General features: G+C 51.1%; 1 protein-coding gene and 1 long non-coding RNA gene across 2 annotated transcripts in view; one reads left to right on the forward strand and one right to left on the reverse strand.

Annotated features, from left to right (window-relative positions):
- Positions 1 to 53: 53 nt before the first annotated feature.
- Positions 54 to 22,659, reverse strand: part of RNF43 (ring finger protein 43) — a 40,396-nt gene continuing 17,790 nt past the window's right edge. Inside the window, exons 2-9 of the mRNA XM_072978365.2 lie at positions 14,977 to 15,099; positions 12,699 to 12,773; positions 11,903 to 12,034; positions 9,342 to 9,443; positions 9,011 to 9,166; positions 8,132 to 8,234; positions 5,660 to 7,162; positions 54 to 4,183 (exon numbers count right to left, since the gene is read on the reverse strand). Coding sequence (XP_072834466.2) covers positions 4,140 to 4,183; positions 5,660 to 7,162; positions 8,132 to 8,234; positions 9,011 to 9,166; positions 9,342 to 9,443; positions 11,903 to 12,034; positions 12,699 to 12,773; positions 14,977 to 15,099 — 2,238 coding nt within the window. The 3' untranslated portion in view covers positions 54 to 4,139. The remainder of the gene's footprint in view (positions 4,184 to 5,659; positions 7,163 to 8,131; positions 8,235 to 9,010; positions 9,167 to 9,341; positions 9,444 to 11,902; positions 12,035 to 12,698; positions 12,774 to 14,976; positions 15,100 to 22,659) is intronic.
- On the forward strand, positions 12,031 to 13,304 carry LOC144584084 (uncharacterized). The gene is made up of 2 exons (XR_013538122.1): positions 12,031 to 12,491; positions 12,640 to 13,304. It is a non-coding gene; the product is annotated as an uncharacterized LOC144584084 (long non-coding RNA).

Here is a 22,659-nt window from a genome sequence, read left to right on the forward strand (position 1 = left end):
CAAAAGAATACCTTCTCTGGTCCTCTTTTGTCCACAGCACATGCACAAGCACAGAAATTAAAAATAATTTATTTCCGAGGAAGAGGCATCTCGCAGACATGGAGATCCGAAGACTTTATACAAGAGGGGAGAAGGAATCAGCCATATAGACAGCTTTACACGTGGATAAATATATTAGCAAAATAAATAGGCTTAAGCACATTCCCATATTCAAACAATCTCTAGCTTTTCAACATAAATATATCATTTTGCGTATGTATATACATCAACATATTCCTACCCCACCCTCCTCTTTTTTTTTTCCTTTTTCTTTTTTTAACACAAAGATACCCAAGTGCCTGCAAAATAAGATTCCGGAAATTTAATGCAGAAGTACACAAAACAATTTTCCTCGTTCACATTTCAAAGGGTCTGTGGTTGCCGGTTCAAAGCAGATCGAAGGAAAAGGATACCCCCCCCCCAAAAGGGGGAAAATAATAATAATTAAAACCCACTCTGCTTTTTAACCCTTCGGCTCGTCAGCTCAAACGAGAACAGTGAATGCAAACAGATGGCATCTGGAGCGGTCACTCCTGCCAACATCCCATAGTTTTCTCCCCCTATTGTACACTTTGTGTTTTCTGGCTCCCAACTGCCTGCACCCCCCCCCCCCGGTCTTAACATGTTCCTTATTTTAAAATATTTTAAAGAGGCAGGTCTGCTTTCTAGAGTTAGACTGTGAGTCCCTGAGATATTTTTCAGCATCACAGCAAGCGGCGTTTCTTCCAGATGTCATGACGTCTGGGCACTATTTAAAAAAAAAAAAACAACACAAAAATTCCGTATCCTTTTCCATAGCTCTAAGATGTGCTTTTTAAAATTTTTATTTAGTTTTTGTTTTTTGAAATGTTATCCCCTTCCTGGAACCCTGTTGGCTCCGTGCTTCCACTCAGACCCAGCTCCTAAGTTATGGCGTGCCCTGCCTAGGATGTTTTTAAATGCAAAACTCAAAAGAGGAAGGATGTTTTTTTCCGGGCAGTGGGTGGAAATCTGACCTCTTTTCTCCTTGTACCTTCCAGAGCAGGTCCTTGCTGGCAAAACCCTGGCGTGGCATGCATGCCGCCACCTCCTTAAACAAAAAACGTGACCGTCTATGACCCCAGGCAGGAGACGGGGAAAATCTGGAGGAATGCTACATGTCGGGCAGCTGGCTGGATAGCTCAGTAAATTCGGTCTCTGGCTGCAGAGCCGAGAGTTCGATTCCCCCACTGTGCTTCCCCTAAAGAGCCAGCCTGCATGATCCCAGGGATCTCCCCCCCCAAAAAAGAAGAAAGGAATGGGTGGTTTTTTGGTGCCCCCAGCAAAGGGGGCACCAAAAATCAGAATTGACCTGATGGGCCACAATTATTGTTATTTAATTTTGGGTGGTGCCCAGACAGAGCCCACCCGGCGGCATTTTTCCCCACGGACTCAGCTCAGATCCTTTTCCAGGATCTGCCCCAAATAACACCTGTCTCTGTAACAACATGCATTCCATTGTCACGTCCACAAAATACAAACTCCAAAGGAAAACCTAGATCTGACTTTCCTGTCTGAGCCCCAACACCGTCCTATAGATTTGTGGGGTAACAGGAACAGTTTATGATCTTTCTTGTGATAAAAGCATTTGCAGAAAATCCCTCTCTCTTAATGGAAGGTGAACTCATTACCATCTCAAAAGTTTCTGCACTCTTTTTCACTCTTAGCAAGTCCTCTAGCAAAAGGCAAAGTTGAACATCCCTTTCTTTGCCCCGTATAAACATTCTTTAGATAGATTAAACCCCCTGCACCATTTGGGGGTGGAATATTTTCAGTGGCCTGGTGAGCCTCTCTCTCTAACACAGACTGTGGTCATTTTTAATCAGTTTCAAAGCCACGGCTTCTTGCCATAGAACTCTGTGGTGGTGTTTTGGTGACCGTACTGTCAGTTTTCCGTTAGATTCTTCTTCTTTCTCCTCCCTCAAGGAATCAGAAATCTCCAGTATTCCTGGAGAAATCCGATGTCTAATAAACCAGGTTAAGTTGGTTTAAACTGAGATGCAATACTACAAACAAAATCTAGAGTTTGGGAAATATTCGTTTTAGGATTCAAAATGCGCAAGCCTCAGAATTCTCCAGAACGCTTCATCCGGCTAGGTGATACAAAAAAGTGGTGGAAGGAGAAAACTCCCGGAATAAAGCCAAATTGAGCTGTTAGATTTTTTTCCCCCCAAGATGGAGGCTGAAAGGCAGAACAAATCCCAGGGAAGTGCAGAGGTTATATCTGGCAATCCATCCTGGAAGAACGGACCACTCTCTATTTCAGAAAATATTTGTAGCTCAGAGGTCTGTTCCACTTCTTTGGGTGAAACCCACATTTTTCTGAGGATAAAGCGTTCTGAAGAATCTGGAAGCCTGCACGCTTTGATGCTGTGTTGGCTGGGCTCAACATAAGTGCTCGATTGTGCATTTTATTTTTATTCGTGGAGCTGTGCAGTCACCTTTTTGAATAATTATCCACCAATATGTAAAGTCAAAGATGTCAAAGGAATCTTTGGGGGCAGGCCCTTTCCCAGCAGCAGGAAAACCCATAGCTTTTGCCACCTGGGGGGCACATTAACAGTCACCCTGGCCCCATGCCGAAACATGGCAGGGAGGTGACTCCTAACATTTGGGGGCATGATCCACCATTACATTCTACAACAAGGAAGGCATTCCTGTCAAATGCTTATGTGAATGCTGCCTGCTTTTACACGTATCAGCATTTACACATATCAGCAAGAAGGTCTTTTGGGGGAAAATTGATCTTGTAAATATTTACAGTAAGACCCTCTTATCCATGGGATCAATATCCACTGATTCACTTGTCCAGTCTGAAAATATTAAAAGAAAAAAGAAAATCCAGAAAAACTATTTTCACATGTACTACCAGAACAGACAACTAGAGGGAGCCAGAGAAAAATACTTGTTGGTGAAGAATACATACCATGGTCTTTGGTGCCTTCTAGTGGCCAGTTCTGGTAATGCATATGAAAAAAAATCTGTTATTTTTTTTTCCTTTTGCCATGTTCTATATACAGTATGGTAAAATTAAACTTCCATGTACAGAACATGGCACCCAGTGCATAGCTGATGACGGAGCAACCAAAACTCATCCATGCAGGGAATACCAGCAAATGAGAACTTGCATATTGTGGTAGAGGAATTAGTTCTGTATTCAGAATTTAATTCTTGAACTGCCCTACAAAGTCTGCTAGGAAGTTATTGGGCTCCCTTAGTTAAAGCTTGGGTAAGTCTAACAGGTCGGACGCTGGACACTCCTGGGCCCAAACCAGCCCCTTGGAAGAGCTGTGTGTTGTACGGGGAGGAGAACCACATAGAGAGAGGGAGAGAGAGATTGATCTGAAAAAGAATTGGTGAGGAACCTGTTGGTTTGAACTGAATAAGCTACAGGTACATGTCTCATCAACCTGGATATCAGAAGAAAAACATGGGGGAGCCAGAACAGGCTGCTCTCTCCAAAGGACCTCAAAACCAGATTAATCTCCTTCGTTATACAGTGTATATATCTGCTTTGGAGGGGTCGTGAGACTCTCCTGAATTTCCACTTTGATATAAAGAGGGTTCTAAGCAATTACCTGATTTGGTGTGCGTGTATATGTGTGTGTGTGTGTGGGGGTTCAGACTCAATGACCTGTGATTCTAGACACCCCTGTGTTTTCAGAGAGGCTTCAACCAGACGGTTATTGTGTGAAGCAAGTGGCGCAAGAGAGAGAAGCACAGTGAGATAAGAGACAATGATTTCCTTCTTGGGGAATTCTGATCTGTTTCAACCGGCTCTTTCTTTTGTCCGGAGCGAGAACCACGCGTATCTGAACACCCCGCAGAACAGAGTGTCTGGAAATGCCCAGCGAGACCTTAGAAAGCTTACGTTTGATGCAGGAGTCAATCTGAGTTTGGCAGGAAGGTATGTATGTGTGTGTGTGGGGGGGGGGTGTCCAGAGATGCAAAATCTTCAGACAGCAGTACAGTTGCCAAAGGAAAGCTCAAGAACCTTGCAAGGAAGCAGCCCATTCTCGCTGGTTTGGAAACCGGCCCGTTGTCCAAGGCGGTCCCAACGCAGCCGACAAACCCACGGCCTGTCATACCGAATGTTCAAACACGTCTGGGACATCATCTTCAGGTCCTGCGATTAGAAAATCAGACGCGAGCAATTAGCCAGGAAAATGCCGCCCCTCCTGACCTTTTACGGAACCCTTTTTTCAACAGTCCTGTTCCCGGGTACGTTCTTAGATTCGCTGATGCGATCAGGCTGCAAGGAGTGGTTCTTAGGGTGCATTGATAAACAGAAAAGAATATATTTTGCTAGAGTTCTGATCCCCCCCTGCCTGATGCGATTCCAGGTGGCCAGGCTCAATATTCAAAGCCCTAAATGGGCTACGAACCTGGAAATCATCAGCTCTTGGAGAGATGCTATATAAAACCTCTTTCAATTCTGCAGAACAAAAACTTTTTTAAAAAGTGTTGTAGAGGTCCATCTTGAGATACTGATGATAAGCGCATCTTTTGGTATTGATGAAATGCAACTTAACTTCTTGGAAAGACACCAGCTAACATAGGAGGTAGGAGGCCGGCTGCTTAACCCAAAGCTGCCTCAGTCTACCTAACAGTAGGACCAGCCTCTTATCTTCAGTAAAGTGATAGGGTTATCACTTTATTGGTTGTTGTAGAAAAACCTACAACAACCATCGGATCCTGGCCACAAAAGCCTTCGAGAATATATTATTCATTATTTTATTATATTACCCCACATTTTATTATGTTACGGTTTATATAATTTCATTCACCAAGGCCACCGGGTGGCAATCCTCGGTTGCCTCCCTGTTTTTGTTTGTCTGTGCTATGATTTATGCATTCTTATATTACAGTGGTGCCTCGCAAGACGGGCGCCCTGTTTAACGACGAAACCGCATTACGACAAACTTTTTGTGATCGCAAAAGCGATAGCTTTACGATGGTTTCAATGGGGGAATTTCGATTTGCGATGATCGGTTCCCTGCTTCGGGAACCGATTCTCGCAAAACCACGATTTTAAAACAGCTGATCGGCAGTTTCGAAATGTCCGCCGGGTAAAAAAAAATGCCCTCCGCTGTTTTCTGGGACTGATTCCTCGCTGCACAGGCAGCAAAAATGGCCGCCCTATGGAGAATCTTGGCTGGACGGTGAGTTTCAAGCCCCTAGGAACGCATTAATCGGGTTTTAATGCGTTTCTATGGGCTTATTAATTTCGCATTACGACGTTTTCGTTCTACAGCGATTTCGCTGGAACGAATTAACGTTGTAATGCAAGGCACCACTGTATTTTAGTTTGTTATGATTTGGTTCATTATGTCAACCGCCCCGAGTCACTAAAGTTGGGGCAGTCTAGAAGCTCGATGGATAAATCAATAAATCTGACCTGGCCATTGACAGTTCACATCCCATCTTGTGGATGAAAAATAACCCCACAAGCGGATAACCCCAAAGACATATTTTGAGAGAAACCAGGAGAAACAGAAATCCCCGCGGAATCTCCAGAGAAGGATTTTACAGTCACGGAAGAGCTTCTGAAAAACAAAAGTGGACGAGACACACAACACAACCACGCAACGCGGTGGCTTACCTTGAAGGTGTTGCCGAAGTTGGCAGTTGAGGTAAAGGCTGGCGTTTGTTCCCGTGGCCTCTGTCCCAGACCGTTCTTCAGAAGAGGCGAGCTTGCAGTCCGGTCGGCCCAGGCCGTACGCCCGCTCCTCCTCCGGAGGCTCCATGGTGGAGTGTAGCGCTAAGGATGAGGAGACCCGGGACAACGACGGGGCAGGAGGCTCAGAAGGACCGCCGGCCAGCAGAGGCTGGACCTCGGAGGAACAGCAGGTCCCAGAACTGGAAGCAAGAGGTCCGGTAAGACTGAAATTTTGGGCCACGGGGGGATCTTTGGGGAGAAGGATTTGGGAAGCGTTGAAGGGGCATTTCCCTCTCCTACGACCAGGGTGGATTTGCAGGCAGGGGGTTTGGGATATGCACGGACCAGCAGCCGGCCTGTCGCCAACCTCACCCGGACTGGCATGAGGTCCTTCGGGTACAGAACATCCGTGCGGCCTTTCAAGCAAACTGGTGGCCCGCCCGACCTGAGTGACATCCGGAGAGGCCAAGCGGCTGTCGGGCCTCGTCACTTTCTCTGTCCTTTTTGGCACCTGGGCGCTCTTTGTGGTCCTCGGATGTCTAGTCCTGCTCGGATCTGGCCCTTGGCCTGGTGCGGCATTCGGACAATCCGGAGGGGCGCGTCCGTAATGGTGGTGCCGGTGGTGGTGGTAGTGGATGTGGCTGCTAGTGAGTGGCACTCTGCCTGTCGCCACTGGGTCGAGGGACCGAGGGAGGGGGTCTCGCCACGAGGCAGGCAGCTCCTGCCCATTCCCCGCCGCCGGGCTTTCCGAGCCGCAGAAAGCAAACGGATCGTAATCGCTACTCAGGGAGCTGTGGAACGTGGAGGAGCTGCCGTGGATGGCTTGGAGGCTCACATCCGTGCAGTTCAGCATGGAGTCGCTCGAGGAGCCGTGACAGGGACCCGAACTCGAGTCGCTCCCGGGGCCGTCCGGCAGGTACCCGCTGGGTTCCGTCAGGTAAATCTCTCCGGATCCGCTGCTCTGGCGGTGGTGGTGGTGATGGTGGTGATGCCTGCCGTGGCGGAGTCCCCGATGGAGGGGGAAACCCCGGCTCAGTTTGGTGGCCAGTGGCGCCCGGAGGGCTCGGCAAGAGGCCTGGTGGGTGAGCGGGCAGGGCCTCCGAGGAGCCCGAGCCGGCTCGCACGCTGCGGGGTCTTGGGGCTGGCCCGCCAGCAGGCCTCGAGCGAGGGGAGGCGGGTGGCCACACCACGGGTCAGGGGTCACTGGTCTGTAAGGCCAGTAATGCACAGTCTCAAAATTCTGCTGGGAGAGCTCAGGGGACTGGAAGAAAGGGTGGCCGTGAGGGAGCATGGCAGAGCAGTTTATGGGAGCCATCGGGGGCAGGTTGCGCGGGAAGCGGTACACGGCGCGACCGGGGTGTTGACGGAAAAGACGAGGCCTCCCGCCTGGTCCCCGAGGACGTGGGTCTTCATGGGGATACATGGGTAACGCCGAGGAAACGTGCTCTGGGATGAGAAGAAGAGAAAAAAAGGAAAGGCATGAGCACCTGATATCTAAGGTGCCGTTAATTACATCTTGATCCTGTGGAGTCCTGACTAAGAAGCTTCTCTGTCCCACACATGGGTTACCCAGACCCACAAAGGCTGGATCGGACAGGGTCCATGAGGCGGCAGCCCCCGCTCCCCAAAGATGACACTGGCTGAGTGGATCTCACTGGCAGCCGCCATGTAGCTGGAGGGGTCTCCCTAAGACGTTCTCAGGCTCCTTTGCCAAAAAAAGGGGGTTTTCCCCAAAAGCACAGGAATAAACAATCAGAAAAGGAGGCCAGCCATAAAAGACCAGCTAACGACACCATCAATCACAGTGACAGATAATGTCTCCCTCTTATCACAATACACCCACAACAAGAAAAAAAAGCTGATCACCACAATTACCCATCTCCTGAAAAGGACAAAAGCTGATCCCGCAGCTATAAATACTCGACTATCCAAACAAACTGCACCAGAGCACAGACAGAGTTCTGACTCCTGTCCTCTGAAGATGCCGGCCGCAGAGACTGGCGACAAGTTAGGAAGAAAAACCTTCAGAACATGGCCAAAGAGCTCGAAAAACCCACAACAACCAACAATCAGAAAAGTCATTAGGTTTTCCTGCATCATTTAACACCCCAAATCTCTATTTTTTCCATCCGTCTGTCTCTCCCCCCTTCCGTCTACCTACCTACCTACTCTAATATAATCTCCTGTTGAGCTATATTTCCTGCCAGAACAGTGAGTGGCCTTGGATTATTCCCTCAGGCTCTCAAACTGAGATGGGACAGGCAACCTGCCACGTCACAGGAGCGAGGGACTACATCTCCCATCATTCCTTAACCATGGCCTTGCTAGCTAGGGCCCCCTCCCTTCCGCTCGGGCTTTCAACTCCGCGAAGACCGTCCCCACGGCCGCCCCCATGCACACCGGCCCCCCTCTCACCCATGATGTTGAACATGCACAGCGGGCACGTCTGTCGCTCTTGCAGCCAGGGGTCCACACACTGCCGGTGGAACTCATGGAGACATGTGATGATCCGGAGTTCCTGCAACAAAAAGTGAGTCAGGGGAAAAGGGGTGGGGGTGGTTTCCACCTTTAGGTTTACTATTAAAAAACAACGACACACAAACAGGAGGAAAAGCCACAAGCTGGGCAAAGGAATATCCCCCCCCCACACACACACTCAGGTCTTAATTTTTGGAGGCGTTTTTCTGGGAAGGAAAAATTGGAAGGAACTGCTCTTTCCTGGCTGATCAAAGGGGGCCTGGCTGGTCTTTCTCTGGCCTTGATTTTCTTCCTGGTTGTTTCGTCCTCCACAAGCTGTCATTTTCCTGAGAGCACAGCCCACTCCGATCACCTTTGTTGGTCTAATTATTAAAAACGAATAACTATTATCATAAACATCTGCACCCCAGCTCTCCTGCTTAAAGCCCAAGGTCACGACAGCTCAGGAAGAGGGGAAGTGGTAATCATCTGATTGACGGAATCTCAGGACCCCTCGCTAGACGGCATGTTGATCCTGTCTTGACAAGCCATGTGTCCTTTTTAAAGGCAAACAAACCTGCCTGTTTTTGGGTCCCTCCCCCTGAAACAAACCAGCCTCAATCTGGGTTCAGCACCTGCTTTTTGTTTTGCAAACGGATCCATCGGGAGACGGGACAGCGTGCTTGATGGCTTGGGCCTGTTGCGCTGAAAGGTTTGCGTGCCTTGGAGGACAACATGGCCAAGGGATGAAATAGCCATTTGGTTTTGATGTGCGATCTGAAACTCAGGCCCCAAAGCTGCAGCTTTTCTTTGCTGGCGGCCCTGCCTCACACCCACCTGGCCTTCGCTGAACTCCTCCAGACAAATGGCACAGACCGGGGAAGAGCTGCAGGAGCTGATGGAGTCCGTGGCGGGCGCTGAACGACGGCGGGCCTTGAACCTCCGCGTGGCCAGCCGGTGGATGGCTTGGAGGATCTCCTCCTGCATGTTGGTCTGCAGGGGTAGGGGGGGGAGAAGAAGGTGGTGGGAAAACACAAGAGCCCAAAATGGAGGCATGCCGTCCAAAACCAGCATGCCTGAATATCCCGCAAAGCTTAGAAGCTTTATCATGTTGTTTGGACACTGGTAATGTGGGGCGGGGGGGGGGAGTGGAAATAGGGCCTCTTACCTGACTCCGGCTGGGCTGGCAGCGGGCACGGACAATGAAAATAGAGGCGATGATCAACGCGGTGCTCAAGAGAGTAAGGAATATCCAAACATCATAGTCGGGCTATTGGGGGAAAAAGAGAGTTTAAGGAACACCCTTTCTTTCCGACGCCCCAAAGATGCTTGCGCAAGCCTGGAATCTCAGCCTGGGATGAGTTTAAGTCCCTGGCCAAGCTCGGGGTTCATGAAAAAAGACGATTAGGTTAGCCTGTTTTCTGCAGAGGTGCTCTCTCAAGCCATGTAAGGTGTCTGATTGTCACCTTATTTTCTTCAGGTGTCTGAGTCCATTTTTTTTTTAAAAAAAGAGCTTTTTCCCCCCATAAAAAAAGGAGGGAATGGGTGGGGGTTGAGCCTTTGGGGGGGGGACTCAAATCAAGTTGCCGGAGTCCCACAAGAAGAGGCACGAGACCCAAATTTGGGGAGAAGCTCAAGGGAAGAGGGGAAAGGGCAGAGACGAAAAATATCATGGCGTGAACAGATGAACATTGAGCAAGGAATGGGGACAAGAAGGAACAAGCCATTGAGAAATCCCAGCTCAGCAAGAGATGCAACGCAGGACGGAATGGCTGCCGGGATGGATGGACGGAGGCGCATGGTAAAGACGTGGTGGCGGTTAACCAAGAGAAGCTCATGACGAGCTCTTTTGGACAGCGTTGCGCCGCGCCACCGGGCCCCAAGCCAGATTGATAAGGATCCAGGAGAGAGAGAGACAAAGGCGGCCGAGATTGTGTGAGCAGATAGAAGCGCGCAGGAGAACCTGAGAACAACTACGAGGAAGAAGGCAAGCAGGTCTATAATTAGGCAGCTCGGCGAGATCAAAAGCTGAATTTCTCTTTCTCTCTCTCTCTCTTTTTTTAATCCCCCGGAAGAGGTGGCACAACCGCCTCTTTGAAGAAGGAAAAGAACCGGTGGAAAGGGAAAGGTCAAAGATAACCACCAAGGCAGGCAGAGGACTTGTAAACACCAGAGGCAAAAATACAGTCGATGGAGAGGATCTGGAGCAATGAAGCCAGGGAGCAACCCCAGGCCGCGGGGCGAGAAGACAGGACAGGGTTAAGGTGTCTGCTGGACAGCCAGCCTGAAAGGAAGCTGGAAAATCAGATGGTGACCCTAAAATACAATTCTTCAGTACTGTAATAACAATCTGGATCTTCTCCCTGCAAGGGAAATAATCAACCTCCTCTCGGTCCTGACATCTTCACTGGTGTGTCTGGCGGGGACACAGGACAGGGGCCTTCTCTGCAGCTGTTCCCAGAGACTCTGGAACTCCCTCCCACTGGGAACCCAGCTGGCCCCATCTCTGCTATCGTTCTGCAAGCTGGCCAAGACCTTTCTCTTCAGGCTGAGTGACGGGTGGCCTCAGGGGCTTTTTTTAATGGTTGTGCCTTACTGTTTTAATTTATCCAACTGGTTCTTGCCTCTGTTGAATGTTTGTATTATTGTAATTTTTATTGTTGTTTTCATATTGTGTTGTTTGTCTTGTGGTCAGCCGCCCAGAGTGGCCTGGTTGCCAGATAGTGCGGAGTATAATATCTAGTCAATCAATCAATCAATCAATCAACCAACCAACCAACCAATCAATCAATCAATCAATCAATCAATCGATCAACCAACGAACCAACCAACCAATCAATCACTCAATCCTGCTTTGAATGCGTGTTGCTGCTGCTGATGTTTCTTTCGAACGTATTTCTTTGATCCTTTTGTATATGTGTACTCAAGATTGCTAGTGTTTAAAACTTAATGATACAAGCTTCCTTTTTAAAAGGAGAAAGCCAGGGTAAAAATCGTTTGAAGAAGTAGCCAATAAATAACATGGGCCTAAGCTTCCAAAAAAGCAAACCTGATGAGAGAGGAGGTATATAAAATGAAGAAGCTGCCACGCAAATTTTTGTGAGGGGGGGGGCAGAATGAGAAAACGGGAGTCACAGGAATGCCATTTGGCTGGGGGGGTGAGAGGGGAAGAAGAGGTAAAACCAAGGGGGGAAATCCCCAAATCTATAAAAGGAAGGAAACCAGAATGAGGACGTGACCGGCCGCTGACTTTGAAAGACCCCACAAGATAAGGGGGAAAACTCGTGAGGCCGAAGGGCTACCTCGAGATGAGGTGAAGGAAGTTGGAGAGGTGAGAGGGTAAAAGGAACAAGACCGTCCATGGGAAATTGAGTGGAAAGCAGCAGGAACAAAGCAGAACGAAGCAGCGCAGAATGAGAATGGTCAAGATCAGTCCCGTGGATCTTGCACGAACAGGTCGGAAAAGAAGACCTTCGGACTTCAAGAAGCAGCCAAGGGGCCATAAAATTGTCCCTAAGCGTGGTGCGCCAACCTGACCACCAGGAAAGAAGAGAAAACAGGCAGCTAGGAGATCCGCACAGAATAGCCACATTTTTTCCCCAGCAGAGATCTTTCAGATTGTTTGAAGGGGGGGGGAAACATTTTAAAAAATTAAAATAAAATCCAATTAAAGCTCAAGATGGGTTGTTTGGGACAGAGAACACGGGCCCAGAAACGAGCCAGACTCACCCAGGCTGGCATCTCCTTCACCTCGATCTTCACATGCGCCTCCCGATTGTTATTCACCACCCCCATCAGAAGCTCGGCGTCGTGGCCCCAGATCAGGACCACAGGGTGACTGAGTCCTCGGGGTTTGCTCAGCTGTGGAGAGAGGCAACCTCGGATGTCAGGCGCATTGGTGGGGGGGGGGAACGGGACTCGGAAGGATTAGATGGGGCAGGGAGGGGCGACCCGGTGCTTTTCCCCCTCAGCCAGAAAGAAAGCCGCGTGTGCTCCAAAAACGGAGCCTCAAGGGGCATCTTTCAGTGGAGGAGAAAATCCCCAAACCCTAAGAAGTATTTTGTAGGGTGGCATTGCTTCCCCACAATTCAGGGACTGATTTATTTAAGGCGGGCAGAGGATCTGTCTCCATTTCCATCCTCTCGTTCCTTTTTCGCAGGTCTAGCCACCGAAGCGCTCCTCGTCAAGGAAAAGCGCACAGATTCTGTGGCCGAAGGCTTGCGGCTCAGACGTTGAGACAGGCCATGAGGGAGCCTAAGCAGCTGCGATCTGTCTGTAGGGTCCCTTTCTGAGGACAAAACTTGGGGAGCATGACAAGGTTTAGGGGGGCAGTGTGTTCCCAGGGAGGAAGGGACGGGGAAGCCAGGTCAGGTGCGAAGCCGGGCCTGGGGACTTGGGTGTCACTATATTTTTGCCGGGCGAAGCATCCACAACATCAGGGTTATTTTTTTCCCCTTTTTAAACAGGTCAGCCACGTGGGTGGCTTGAAAAGCAGGCGCCCCAAAGTAAAAGAAGAATCGCTCACCTGATCGGCAGCGCTTTCATCGTCGGTAATGTCAAACAGGACAGCGTGCGCTCCTCTCTCCCCAGCCAGTTTGGCCTGTCCGTCAAAGAGAGAAAAGTTCAGGAGAAGACACGAGCCACAACGGAGCGGATGCGACCCACTGGCAGGGCCTGGACGGAGTCTCTTGTTCTACGCCTCGGCCTCAAGCCACTAGTCCTTAGTGGCTTGTGGATTCTAAGACTCATATGAGCCCAAAGAGCATATCCTCCCGAGATCTTCGGGAAAGCAGGGACACAGTGTTTGGCTGAGCCGTGCTGTTCAGAGACAACCCACCTGTTCCATTTTTAAAGGCACCGGCTTCTTGAGCTGCCATTTTTAAAACAAAAGGACAGCGAAACACATTTTTTTGAAAAACCCGACATTTGGGAGGCACTGAGCAGACTCCCAGTTCTAAAAAAGAGAAAGGGCCAAAATAATCAGTCAAACAAACAAATAAAACTAAGATCGCCGTTTACAGGTAATGTTTAAAAGGGGGACGTCTGGTCTAAAACACAACCAGATCCTAAACAGAACTGGGTTACTTCGAAGTCATTTCATGGGCAACAGAATAAAGTGAATCTAAGAAAATAGGTGTGTGTGTGTCTGTCTCTCTGTGTGTCTGTGTGTCTCTCTGTGTGTGTGTTTTGCACTGACACAGCCCTTTCTGATGATAGAGAACAGGCAACTTGACAACCCTGTCACTGGATTCTATGTCCCCCCCAACAGATAATGCAGAAAGACTGAATGTTAGCTGCCCCCCTGATGCTCTTGAGGTTGCCTCTGCTTGGGTGGAAATTATCTGATATTTTTTATTCATTTTCACTGAACGATGAGAATGGGTTCTGGGACCTGGATTCCAAGCAGATGCTTCTTCTCAGCTCATCCGGCTCTCGCCGAAGCCTCCTTCTCTTCCATAAGCCTCCGCTTTGTGCCTGCCCAGCCCCTTCTCCCCGCCATGCATGCAACCCGGCCCTGCCCAGCCCTGCCTTGCGTGGTGGAACAAAGCTCCCCTCTGTCTTCCCTCCCCAGACGTGCCACCAGCGCGGGCCGCTCCTCCTGCAGGAGCGAGCGCAGGTCTGATCCCTCCCCACCTCCTCCCGGTGTCTACCTTGCCTTCCCCAGCCCTTCCGCCCTGGCCTGGCGGTCTCACCTGCCTGCCTGCCTGCCTCCCTCCTTCCTCTGCCTCCCACTGGTGCTGGATCCTGGCCAGGAGGCAGCCCCCCCCAAAACACACACACACACACATACACACTCCCGGCTCCAAAGGTTGGGCGAAGACCTTCTGCACGCCTAGGGAAGCCGCAGCTGGCATACTCCGCCGTCAGGGTGGCAGGGAAGGTCACTTGCCAGCAGGGAGGATCAACCACAGAGAAGCGTGGGCAGCCGCTGGGCAGCACCGCCAGGCCCAGCTGCTCTGGAAAGAGGGGCAGAGGAGAGGACCCACGCCCTAGACATGTCCCGAAGCTAGCAGAGGGCAGAGGCCACCCCCTGCCGGTCCCACTCCTCCCTTTCCTCCTTCCGAGAGGCAGCAGAAGGATACGCAGACCCTTGCATGCCTCCCCGTCCTTCTGTCTGAGTGCCTCTCTCTCTCTCTCTCTCTCTCTCTCTGTAGGAACACCCTGCTTTTAGCCCGGCTCTGCCCACCGCAGGCTGCCGTGGGACTTCCGCCCTGCCAACCGCAACGGGCCCCAGACGGAAGCCTCACACCTTTCGGAGCCGAGAAGTCTTCAAATATAGGAACCCAGTTAAAGACTCTCTCCGGAGTCTGAGCCTTGCAGTGGCCAGCTACAGGGCTTCGGGAAGGAGACAGGGGGGCCTCCAGATGTGGCTCAATCACAGCACCCATCATCCCCCCCCCAGCCAGGCTAGCCAATGGCGAGGGATGTTGCGGCTGCCTATCCATCTTGGTCCCGTTTGAATCTCAGGGAAAGAATCCCAAACAGAATTCAAATGCCCCTATTGGAGGTCCGTCGCACCCTAAGGCCATGAAGTCTCAGCTGTGGGGCGGAAATGGCCTCCGAAGGATCAGCTTGCACCGCCTGAGGTCTGAGCGATCCCGCAACTCTGGTTTAGCAAAGCGCCAGGCGGCTCAGGTTGTGCAAAGCTCGCCAAAGTTGGAGAGTTGAGATCGCTGAAGATAGTGTGATGAGCCCAGAGGCATTGAGGAGGCATTATAATTCCCAAAATCCCCAGCCCCCAGGGCTTACGGCCCTAGCCTGATGGAGAATAACCGCCACTGGCCCAGAGATGGCCTCCATACCTTGTTGGCTAAGGACAGGCAAGGGTGCAGATCTCGTTGAGGTCTCTCCAGCTTCACGATGGAGACGAATCCGGGGACGGTGTGCTCGTCCTCGCTGGTGTTACACAGAGAGAGGGGGTGGAACTGTGGGGGGGGCGAGAAAAGAAGGGCGGTTGTGGCTGAGCTGCAGTGGAGAAACAGGCATTACATGACTGGTTAAGGTGGACAACGCTGCAACACTGCGGGCAACGAAATACGCCAGTGTGAAGGGCTTCACCGGAGCTTTGTCAGGCGGCAACAGCATCTCGTGGCAATGATGGCATTCCACTTGTGTTAATCAGAGATTATGATTGTTGATTTGCATGCAATGATGTAAACATTTTAGGATAATCTGGCTACAGCTGTTGTTCTTTAAAACTCAACCCCGTTTCCTCAGATAGCTAGAATTGAACTCCCTGTTTGGTGAATGTAGAATCTGAATGTGATAGAATCACAGACACACTTTTTTTTTAGATCACAAGCCAGGAGCCTCTGGCTTTGTCATTTCAGACTACAGATCCCATCATGCCTTGATGGCTCAATATTCTTCGCGTTGGCTCCAAAGGGCTTGGAGGACCACAAAAAACCTTGTCGAGGCTCCCGGTTGTTGACGACACCTGTCATTTTTATTTCCTCTCCAAAGTGGTCAAGCTCCCACGTTGTGTCTGGACGTTCCTCTGGCTCATTTTGCTACCTATGAGGCTTGGGCATCCACCCCCCAAAGGCACTACCTTTGCACATGACTCTCATGAAATTCTCTGAAAACGTGGCAGTTCGGACCTCCTGAAGTCTTGGGCTTCCGCCCCCAGATACCCCGGCCAACACAGACAAGGATCGGGGAAACTGGAACTCGGAGTCTAAAGGGAATGGTAGAGTTGTGAACCTGTTGTGAACCCCGGAGACACATGGATACACATGAATACCCCTGGCCGAGCCAACTCAAGGGAAGTCCAGAAATGCAGACCACTCTAGATGGTTCGTATAAGGACACGAGGAGCCGGTCTTTTGCAAAGTGAATGGCTCTTGATTACTCATCCAAGACCAAGCTAACCCTCTTTGCATTACAACTGGTTTAGTCTACACAGCGCTGTGCGTAGAAAACCTGACTTTCCTGCCAGCTACTGTGAGGACTGAAGGGAGACAAGCAGGGGTGGGGGAAAAGTACGCCATCATCTTGTCTACTAAGGGGCTTCAACGCTGTGAGCCTCCAGCTCCACCCCATGGCTGATAAAGCATCCCATGAGGCACAGCCTGCCGTTCCATATCCTGGAGTTGCGAAGCTCCGCCGTGAACTCTCGATAACCCTGCGTCCGGACCATTAGCCCCGGGTTGCCTATCTCGAATGGAAAAGAACAAACATCCCCCCCGGGGCTTCTCGGCGGGCAGAAGGCGGGCGCTCGGAGAGCAAAGGAACCCAGCGGGCCATGTTTTCCTTGGACCGTTTCCGGAACCGGGAAGGATCGGGTCCTTGGGTCTGGAGCTACGTGGTCTGGAGCCACACCGAGGCCCTTGGGTTCAGTCCTGGTCCCTCCTGGAGATGGGAAAGAGCATCTCTCCAAAGCTGGGGAAACCGGGTGGTGGTTTCCAACGACGGTTCCCAGAATCCTTCTGCCCCGGGGGCGAGGGGCTTCGGAGTCCCCCTGCCTCCAAAGCAAAGCTTCCCCCGGTCTGGCTAGAGGTTTTTGGGCAGCTGCAACGGGAGGAAAGGCCAAAGCAGGTCCCTAAAAACCTAACAGGGTGGAGCGGTGTCCCTGCCATGAGCCGTCGCCAGCGCCCCCGACTTTCCATGAGGGAAAAGTGGCCTGCTGTGCCTTCTTCTTATTGGCACTATAAAAGTTCCAAGATTGAGCTGGGGCATTAAAACAAGAGGCAAGAGGTCTGCCTGGCACCCACCCCTGCGCTACACGGAAGGGCGAGGCGGGTGGAGACCCCATTGCTGGTTCACCCTCTCCCGCCTGGCCTGAATCCGGCCTGTATTTTTTCCCCCCTGGACTTCGACCCGGGGCAGAAGGAAAGGCCCAGCGGGGTCCCTCTCTGGAGGTTGGCAGCCGGCTCTCCTCGGGGCGGCCCGGCCGAACCCGGCCTCCCGGCCCGCCTGCCTCTTGGCTGCCCGACACCCTGCCTCCGGGCCTCCGGGTCCAGCCCTTGTCAGGAGCCAGTGGGGGAGCGCCACCCAGGCCTCCCAAGCGGGCAGATGAAAAGCCGCCCCGCTCATGTAATAACCGACGGCCTTTCCAGCGCCGTTTGAACTGTTTACAGACCGAGTTAACGATTACAGGCACTGTGTATCTTGGCGGCCGGCCCGAATTCTTCCCCCGCCCGTCAGATATTATTAAACAACCCTTCCATGCTCGGCTGGACTCCTTCCAGCGCACCTCAGAGAGATGCCGACACGCGGGGAGGAGCCACCCGTTGGCACCCTCAACCCTCAGAAAAGAAAAAAAGGGGGGGGGAGAATAAAAAACGAGGAAAAGGCCCATGGCTTAATTGATGTCGTGCCCAAGGAAAGAACCCTGATTTTTTTTGGATTTGGCCAGTCTGAGGGAGCTAAGGGTCACCCCGGAGGCCGAAAGGAAGGGCAACTTGCAGCAATGGCTGATCGCTGCCCGGTGGTAACCGGGGGGGAGTGGGGGAGTCTCGGCAGGCAGATCGGGTTGAGAGCGGGCCGAACCCGAGTTCGAATTCTTCCCCGTTGGCGGGATTGCAACTCTGAGGCTTGCCCTCCAGCTTCCCATTAGAAATGAAGGGGGACTTGTGGGTGGATTATTGAGCCCTTTAATAAGGAGCAGGAGTGGCTAGCGTTGGGCCCTCCCCAGGGAAATGCCTCAGGACAGCCCTGTGCCTAATTGTTAGGCCTAATTTGCTCAACATTAATTAACCCTAAACGAAAGAAAAGACCGATTTGTTAGCCTGGAAGGTGCCGCCCGTACTTTTGCTCCTTTGTGTTAAAGAGTTTCAAAGGGCTTCCAAAGTTTTGTCTTAAAATACGGAAGTGAAATGGTCGTTGATTCTTTAAGGTGGTTTTACTGATCATCCTCACTTCAGATCTGTCAGGACAGGGCAAAATGGAAACTGTTTCATCGATTAATGAATAAACAGCAGCAGCAACAGAGTTACCAGGTGCAACCAGCATGGTGTATACAGTACTGGTTAGTTAGAGAGCAGCAGGTTAGGCCCAAGGAGATCTGGGTTCAAATTCCGGCTCACTGGGGAAACTTTCTAGGTGAGATGGGGCTCCTTCCTTGCTTGCTTGCTTGCTTTGCTGGGTTGTCGGGAGTGTGAAGGCAGAGGCTGCTCTGCCTTCCCTTGCAGAAAAGGATCAGATAAAAACAAATGGGTGCAATTAAAAGCCTTCAAAGGACTCCACCCACATCGCGACAGTTGTCCCAAAACACAGCCCAGAATGATGATGGCTCCCATTTCAAGACTGAGGGAGAGAAGAGGTGCCCGTCTTAAACCCACTTCTGCAGGGGCTGAGATGAGATTTAAAAGTTTGGGTTTCTGGTTGACAGGTTGCGCTTTGACCCAACTCACTGGGCAGTGTGGGGAACCCCAATTCTGTGTGTGTGGTAAATAGATACTTCTTTACTAAACACACACACACACACACACACACATTTCTTCGAGATGTTGTGGGTTTCAATGTGGAAGCGGCTTTTAAGTCTACCAAGCTTGAGACTAGATGGAGACAGTGCCCCTGAACATGTACAGAGTCTCTTTCCCTCAACACAGAGTTGTCATTACATACAGACCCCATTATCGGCTGACCTGTTTTTAGGGCATCACTTTAAAACAAAACTGGAATCTCTCTCTCTCTGTAATGATGGCTTGAAGGTGAAAGCAAAGCCATCGGAAAAGTTCCTTTTTTCCATCCCCAATTCCTAGAGGTGAATGCCGCTTTGGGGGCTCAACCGGCTTTGGGCCTGAGTGCGCCAGCACCTGCCACTCTCCGCAGGTGTAAAGAGTACCCGGTGGAGCCACGTGGCCACCCGCCCCACCCCACCTCGCCGCCAGGGATCCGGTGAGCCGCGCGGACAACCGGGGCGTGCTCGCTGCTCCTCTGATGTGGGGTGTCAGCAGATGCCAGGGACGCGGTTGGGGATTTCGGAGTACGCCACAGAAGCGGCCCCGTCCCGACTCGTCTCTCGTCCCTCCCTTGGGAAGAAGCCGAGTTAAGGATCCGGCCTTCAATGGGCAACTGCTTGGCTGGCAGTTCTGAGCACCTCAGAGATGCCTCTTTGCCACGTCAGCTTTCTTGGCCTAAAGAGATGGGGTTTTAATGCTTTCCCCCCCCCCACTCTCCCATCTGCAGCCGGATCAGTGGGGAGGGTGGCAGGCGGAGACCCTGGTCCCGAGGGGAGCAGGAAGGGGGTCCCCATGGAAGCCTCTGCAAGGGTGCCCCCCCGGGCAGAGGCGCCCCACAGCACCCAGCCGGGACCAAACTGCTTTCTGGAAAGCCCGGGTGCCTCTGTCTCTCCTTGGATGTGGTCTCGTCCTCATTGCTGTGGGCCATTTTCTGGCTCTTCTCGCTTCCCAGCTTGTACCGACAGGCCTGCCCAGCTCAGAAAGAGAGAGAGAGAGAGAAAGAGGGAGGAATCCGAATCTCGCCCCCAGGGGCTTGCGAAGGAGCTCACGGTGACTTCAAAGGTGCTGGTGGTGATCACACCCTGCAAAAATTTCCCACCGACAAAAGAAATCGTTTTATAGGCAAACGAGGGCTTGGAATGTCTCTCCTCAACCCTGATGAAAGAGGAAGGGCCTGGCGTGTGTGTACACACACACACACACACACACACATACACAACACACATACACAAAGAGAGAGAGAGCGCCTGCCAAGAGGCTGCGCTTCCCAAAGCTACAAGGCAAAGGCACTGGGGCCGAATCTTATTTCCCGAAAGAACAAGGAAAAGTATCCGGTGTAGTCCCGAAGATGACATACTTGTAGGCGATACCTTTTATTGGACCACTAAAAATTGAACCAAATACCCAGCTTCTGCGGGTGAAATCCACTTCCTCGGACTCTAAGCACACCCTGTTCACAGATGGCATAGGAAAAAAACAACAACAGGATTGGCTGTTGTGGGTTTTTCGGGCTCTTTATTCCTCTTGTTTCTGCCCAGCGTCGGATATTTAGAGGTAGAGTGCTTCAGAACATGGAGGTTCCACAGAAGCTGCATTTGAGAGGTGATTTCTCCCCCGTGTTAGTCTAACACAGAATCAAGGCAGTATAGTGGTTAGCACTGGGCTAGAACCCAGGGGACGTGGGTTCAAATCCTCCACTCAGCCACGAAATGGCTTGCGCAGTCCTGGGGCACTCACCGGCCGCCTCTCAGCCTGATGTGCTTCACAGGACTGTTGTGGGATAACACGAGGAAGGAGGGGAAAGGCCATGCACACATGGTAGTGAAGAGAAAATTAAGATACAGACACAGGAACAACAATAATAATCTGACTTTCAAGTTGTCTAGACCATCATGAAGGTTTATCACATCCTATCAATACAACCTTCACCTTGGAATGTGCAGCTGTAATTCTCCAAGGTCCTCATTCAGCACTGAGAGGGAGGCACTCTGCGCGTGCTCTGGAGATCTGTCATACTTCTTAAGGGAATGAACCAAGTCCTAAGCTATCTTTTTTCACTTGGTTTTGCTGAGCCCTGCAGACCGGCCAGAGAATGCAAAATTCAAATGAAGGGTGGGCACGACGCAAAGGAGGAAGAAAAGAGAAAACAGTCTGCATGAAATTAATATCCTAATTTGTGCCAACAGGTGCAAAGCTAAACATTGGATTTTAGTGTTGAACTAAAAAACTAACTTTAAAGACCCAAAGAGAATGACAGTGCCTCTCGCCAGCATGGGGAACCACAGTGACTAGGTGATCTGTGTTAACCTGCGATTAACACATTCCCATGTGCCTCGGAATGGCTGAACCATTGCTCCAGGGAGTTTTTTTTTTCTGGCAGATCTTAGGGAGGGGCTGCAGCTAGGCCAAAAGGCCAGGGTCGATGCCAAGCACCTCTGGCAAAAGCCAGGGGGAAAAAAGGGCGAACTTCCACCACCCTCAGAAGTAGAACTGCTGGCAGCACAGGGGTTTAGATCTCGGGCTGTGGAGCCAGAGGTTGGGAATTCGATTCCCCCACAGAGCCTCCTGGACAGGAGCTGGACTCCAATGATCCAGAGGGTCCCCTTCCAGCCTTACAGTGCTAAAATGGTGGTGGTGATGATGATGGGTTGTACCCACAGAGATTACCCTGGTAATCCCTGACTGCCAGCCAGAGTTGGCTGGACTGGCTTGGATGGACGCCAAGGGGGTGACTCAGAAACAGGTCTACGCACTCGTCTTATTCCCATCTCCCTGTGACGCTGTCTCCAGGTCGCGGGTTCAAATCTGTCTAGGAATTTTGCACGTCTCCGGCTGCCCCAAATTACGCCGCCGAGAGCTCCAGGTGGCCATTTTTGGGAGCGGGCCGGCCAACGAGGAAGGTGTCCAGCTCGGCAACCACAGGACAAGAATCTCTCATGTCAAGTCCTGCTTCTGACTTCCATGGCATCTCATCTCTGGGGTTGACCAAGCTCAACAGGGCCGCATCCGTTTCTGCATCCGTTTTCCTTTTGCATGACTTTTCGGACTGTAAGCCTCACGATCGGTCTTGGGTCAGTTGCTCTAACTTCCCTTTTCAGTTAAAAAAAAATAGCTAGATAAAAGGTGCTCCCAACGAATTCGCTTCTAATCTAATGATCAAAGTACAGGGGGAGGGGAACTCCCTCTTTCTTTCTTCACTTTATACCTAATTTTACAAACCTCCCTTCTTTCCTGCCCGCCACGCCATTTTTGCTCCTTTTATTCCCCACGAAGCCCCGAATTATTTCCAGGCAGGGAAGGCGGACTGGTCTCCCCAATTCTTTGGCCTGTCCTTCCCCCCCCCTCCAATATCTGGCCAAACCGTTCACAAGTTCAAACATTCGCCTCCAGACCGACAGATTCATCAGCAGGATTGCTGCCACCCCAGAGCCCCACGGTGGGGATCCTCACAAATCCAAGCCAAGGATTATGCCCCTTGCCGAGGGTGCTCCCGGGGGCTACTGCCACCGCCCCCCCCCCCGTCTGCCCGGGCCTTTCCTCCGACTTTTGGCTACCTCGTTGCTGATCCCCCGCTCCTCAAGAGATCCCAAACACATTCCTCCTTTCCAGGCACCTTTAGGTACTTCAAAAGAAACTAGAAATCTAACCTGGAGCGTTGGTGGTGGTTGTTTTTTTTTTTTTTTTGTTTAAAGAAATAATTATTAGGGGGAGAAGAAAAAATGTGAGGAATATTAGCCGCATGCCTGTGCACGTCCTCGCGGCAAGAGCGGTCTTAGCCTTTGAAAACACGCTGTAATGTTTTATGCGCCGAGATGCTTCCCTCACCTGGATTTCTCCCCCAGGACCTTGAGTCTTGAAGTACACCGGCTTGTTTCTCAAGGGAGACAGACGTTAGGATCTCCGTTTGGTTCCACATAGAGATCTCTGTAGGTTTGAAATTTCTGAGTTTGGAACTGAGGGGTTTTTTTGCAGGCATAGGTTTCTGTGCCATTGTGACTTTTCCACCTTCGACTCTGTGTGCGTGTGTGTTTAACAATAAAACATTGTTAGGCAGCAATAGGACCGTGAGCTAACATGGCG

The sequence above is a fragment of the Pogona vitticeps genome, chromosome 7, assembly GCF_051106095.1.
Source record: "Pogona vitticeps strain Pit_001003342236 chromosome 7, PviZW2.1, whole genome shotgun sequence".
NCBI lineage: Eukaryota > Metazoa > Chordata > Lepidosauria > Squamata > Agamidae > Pogona > Pogona vitticeps.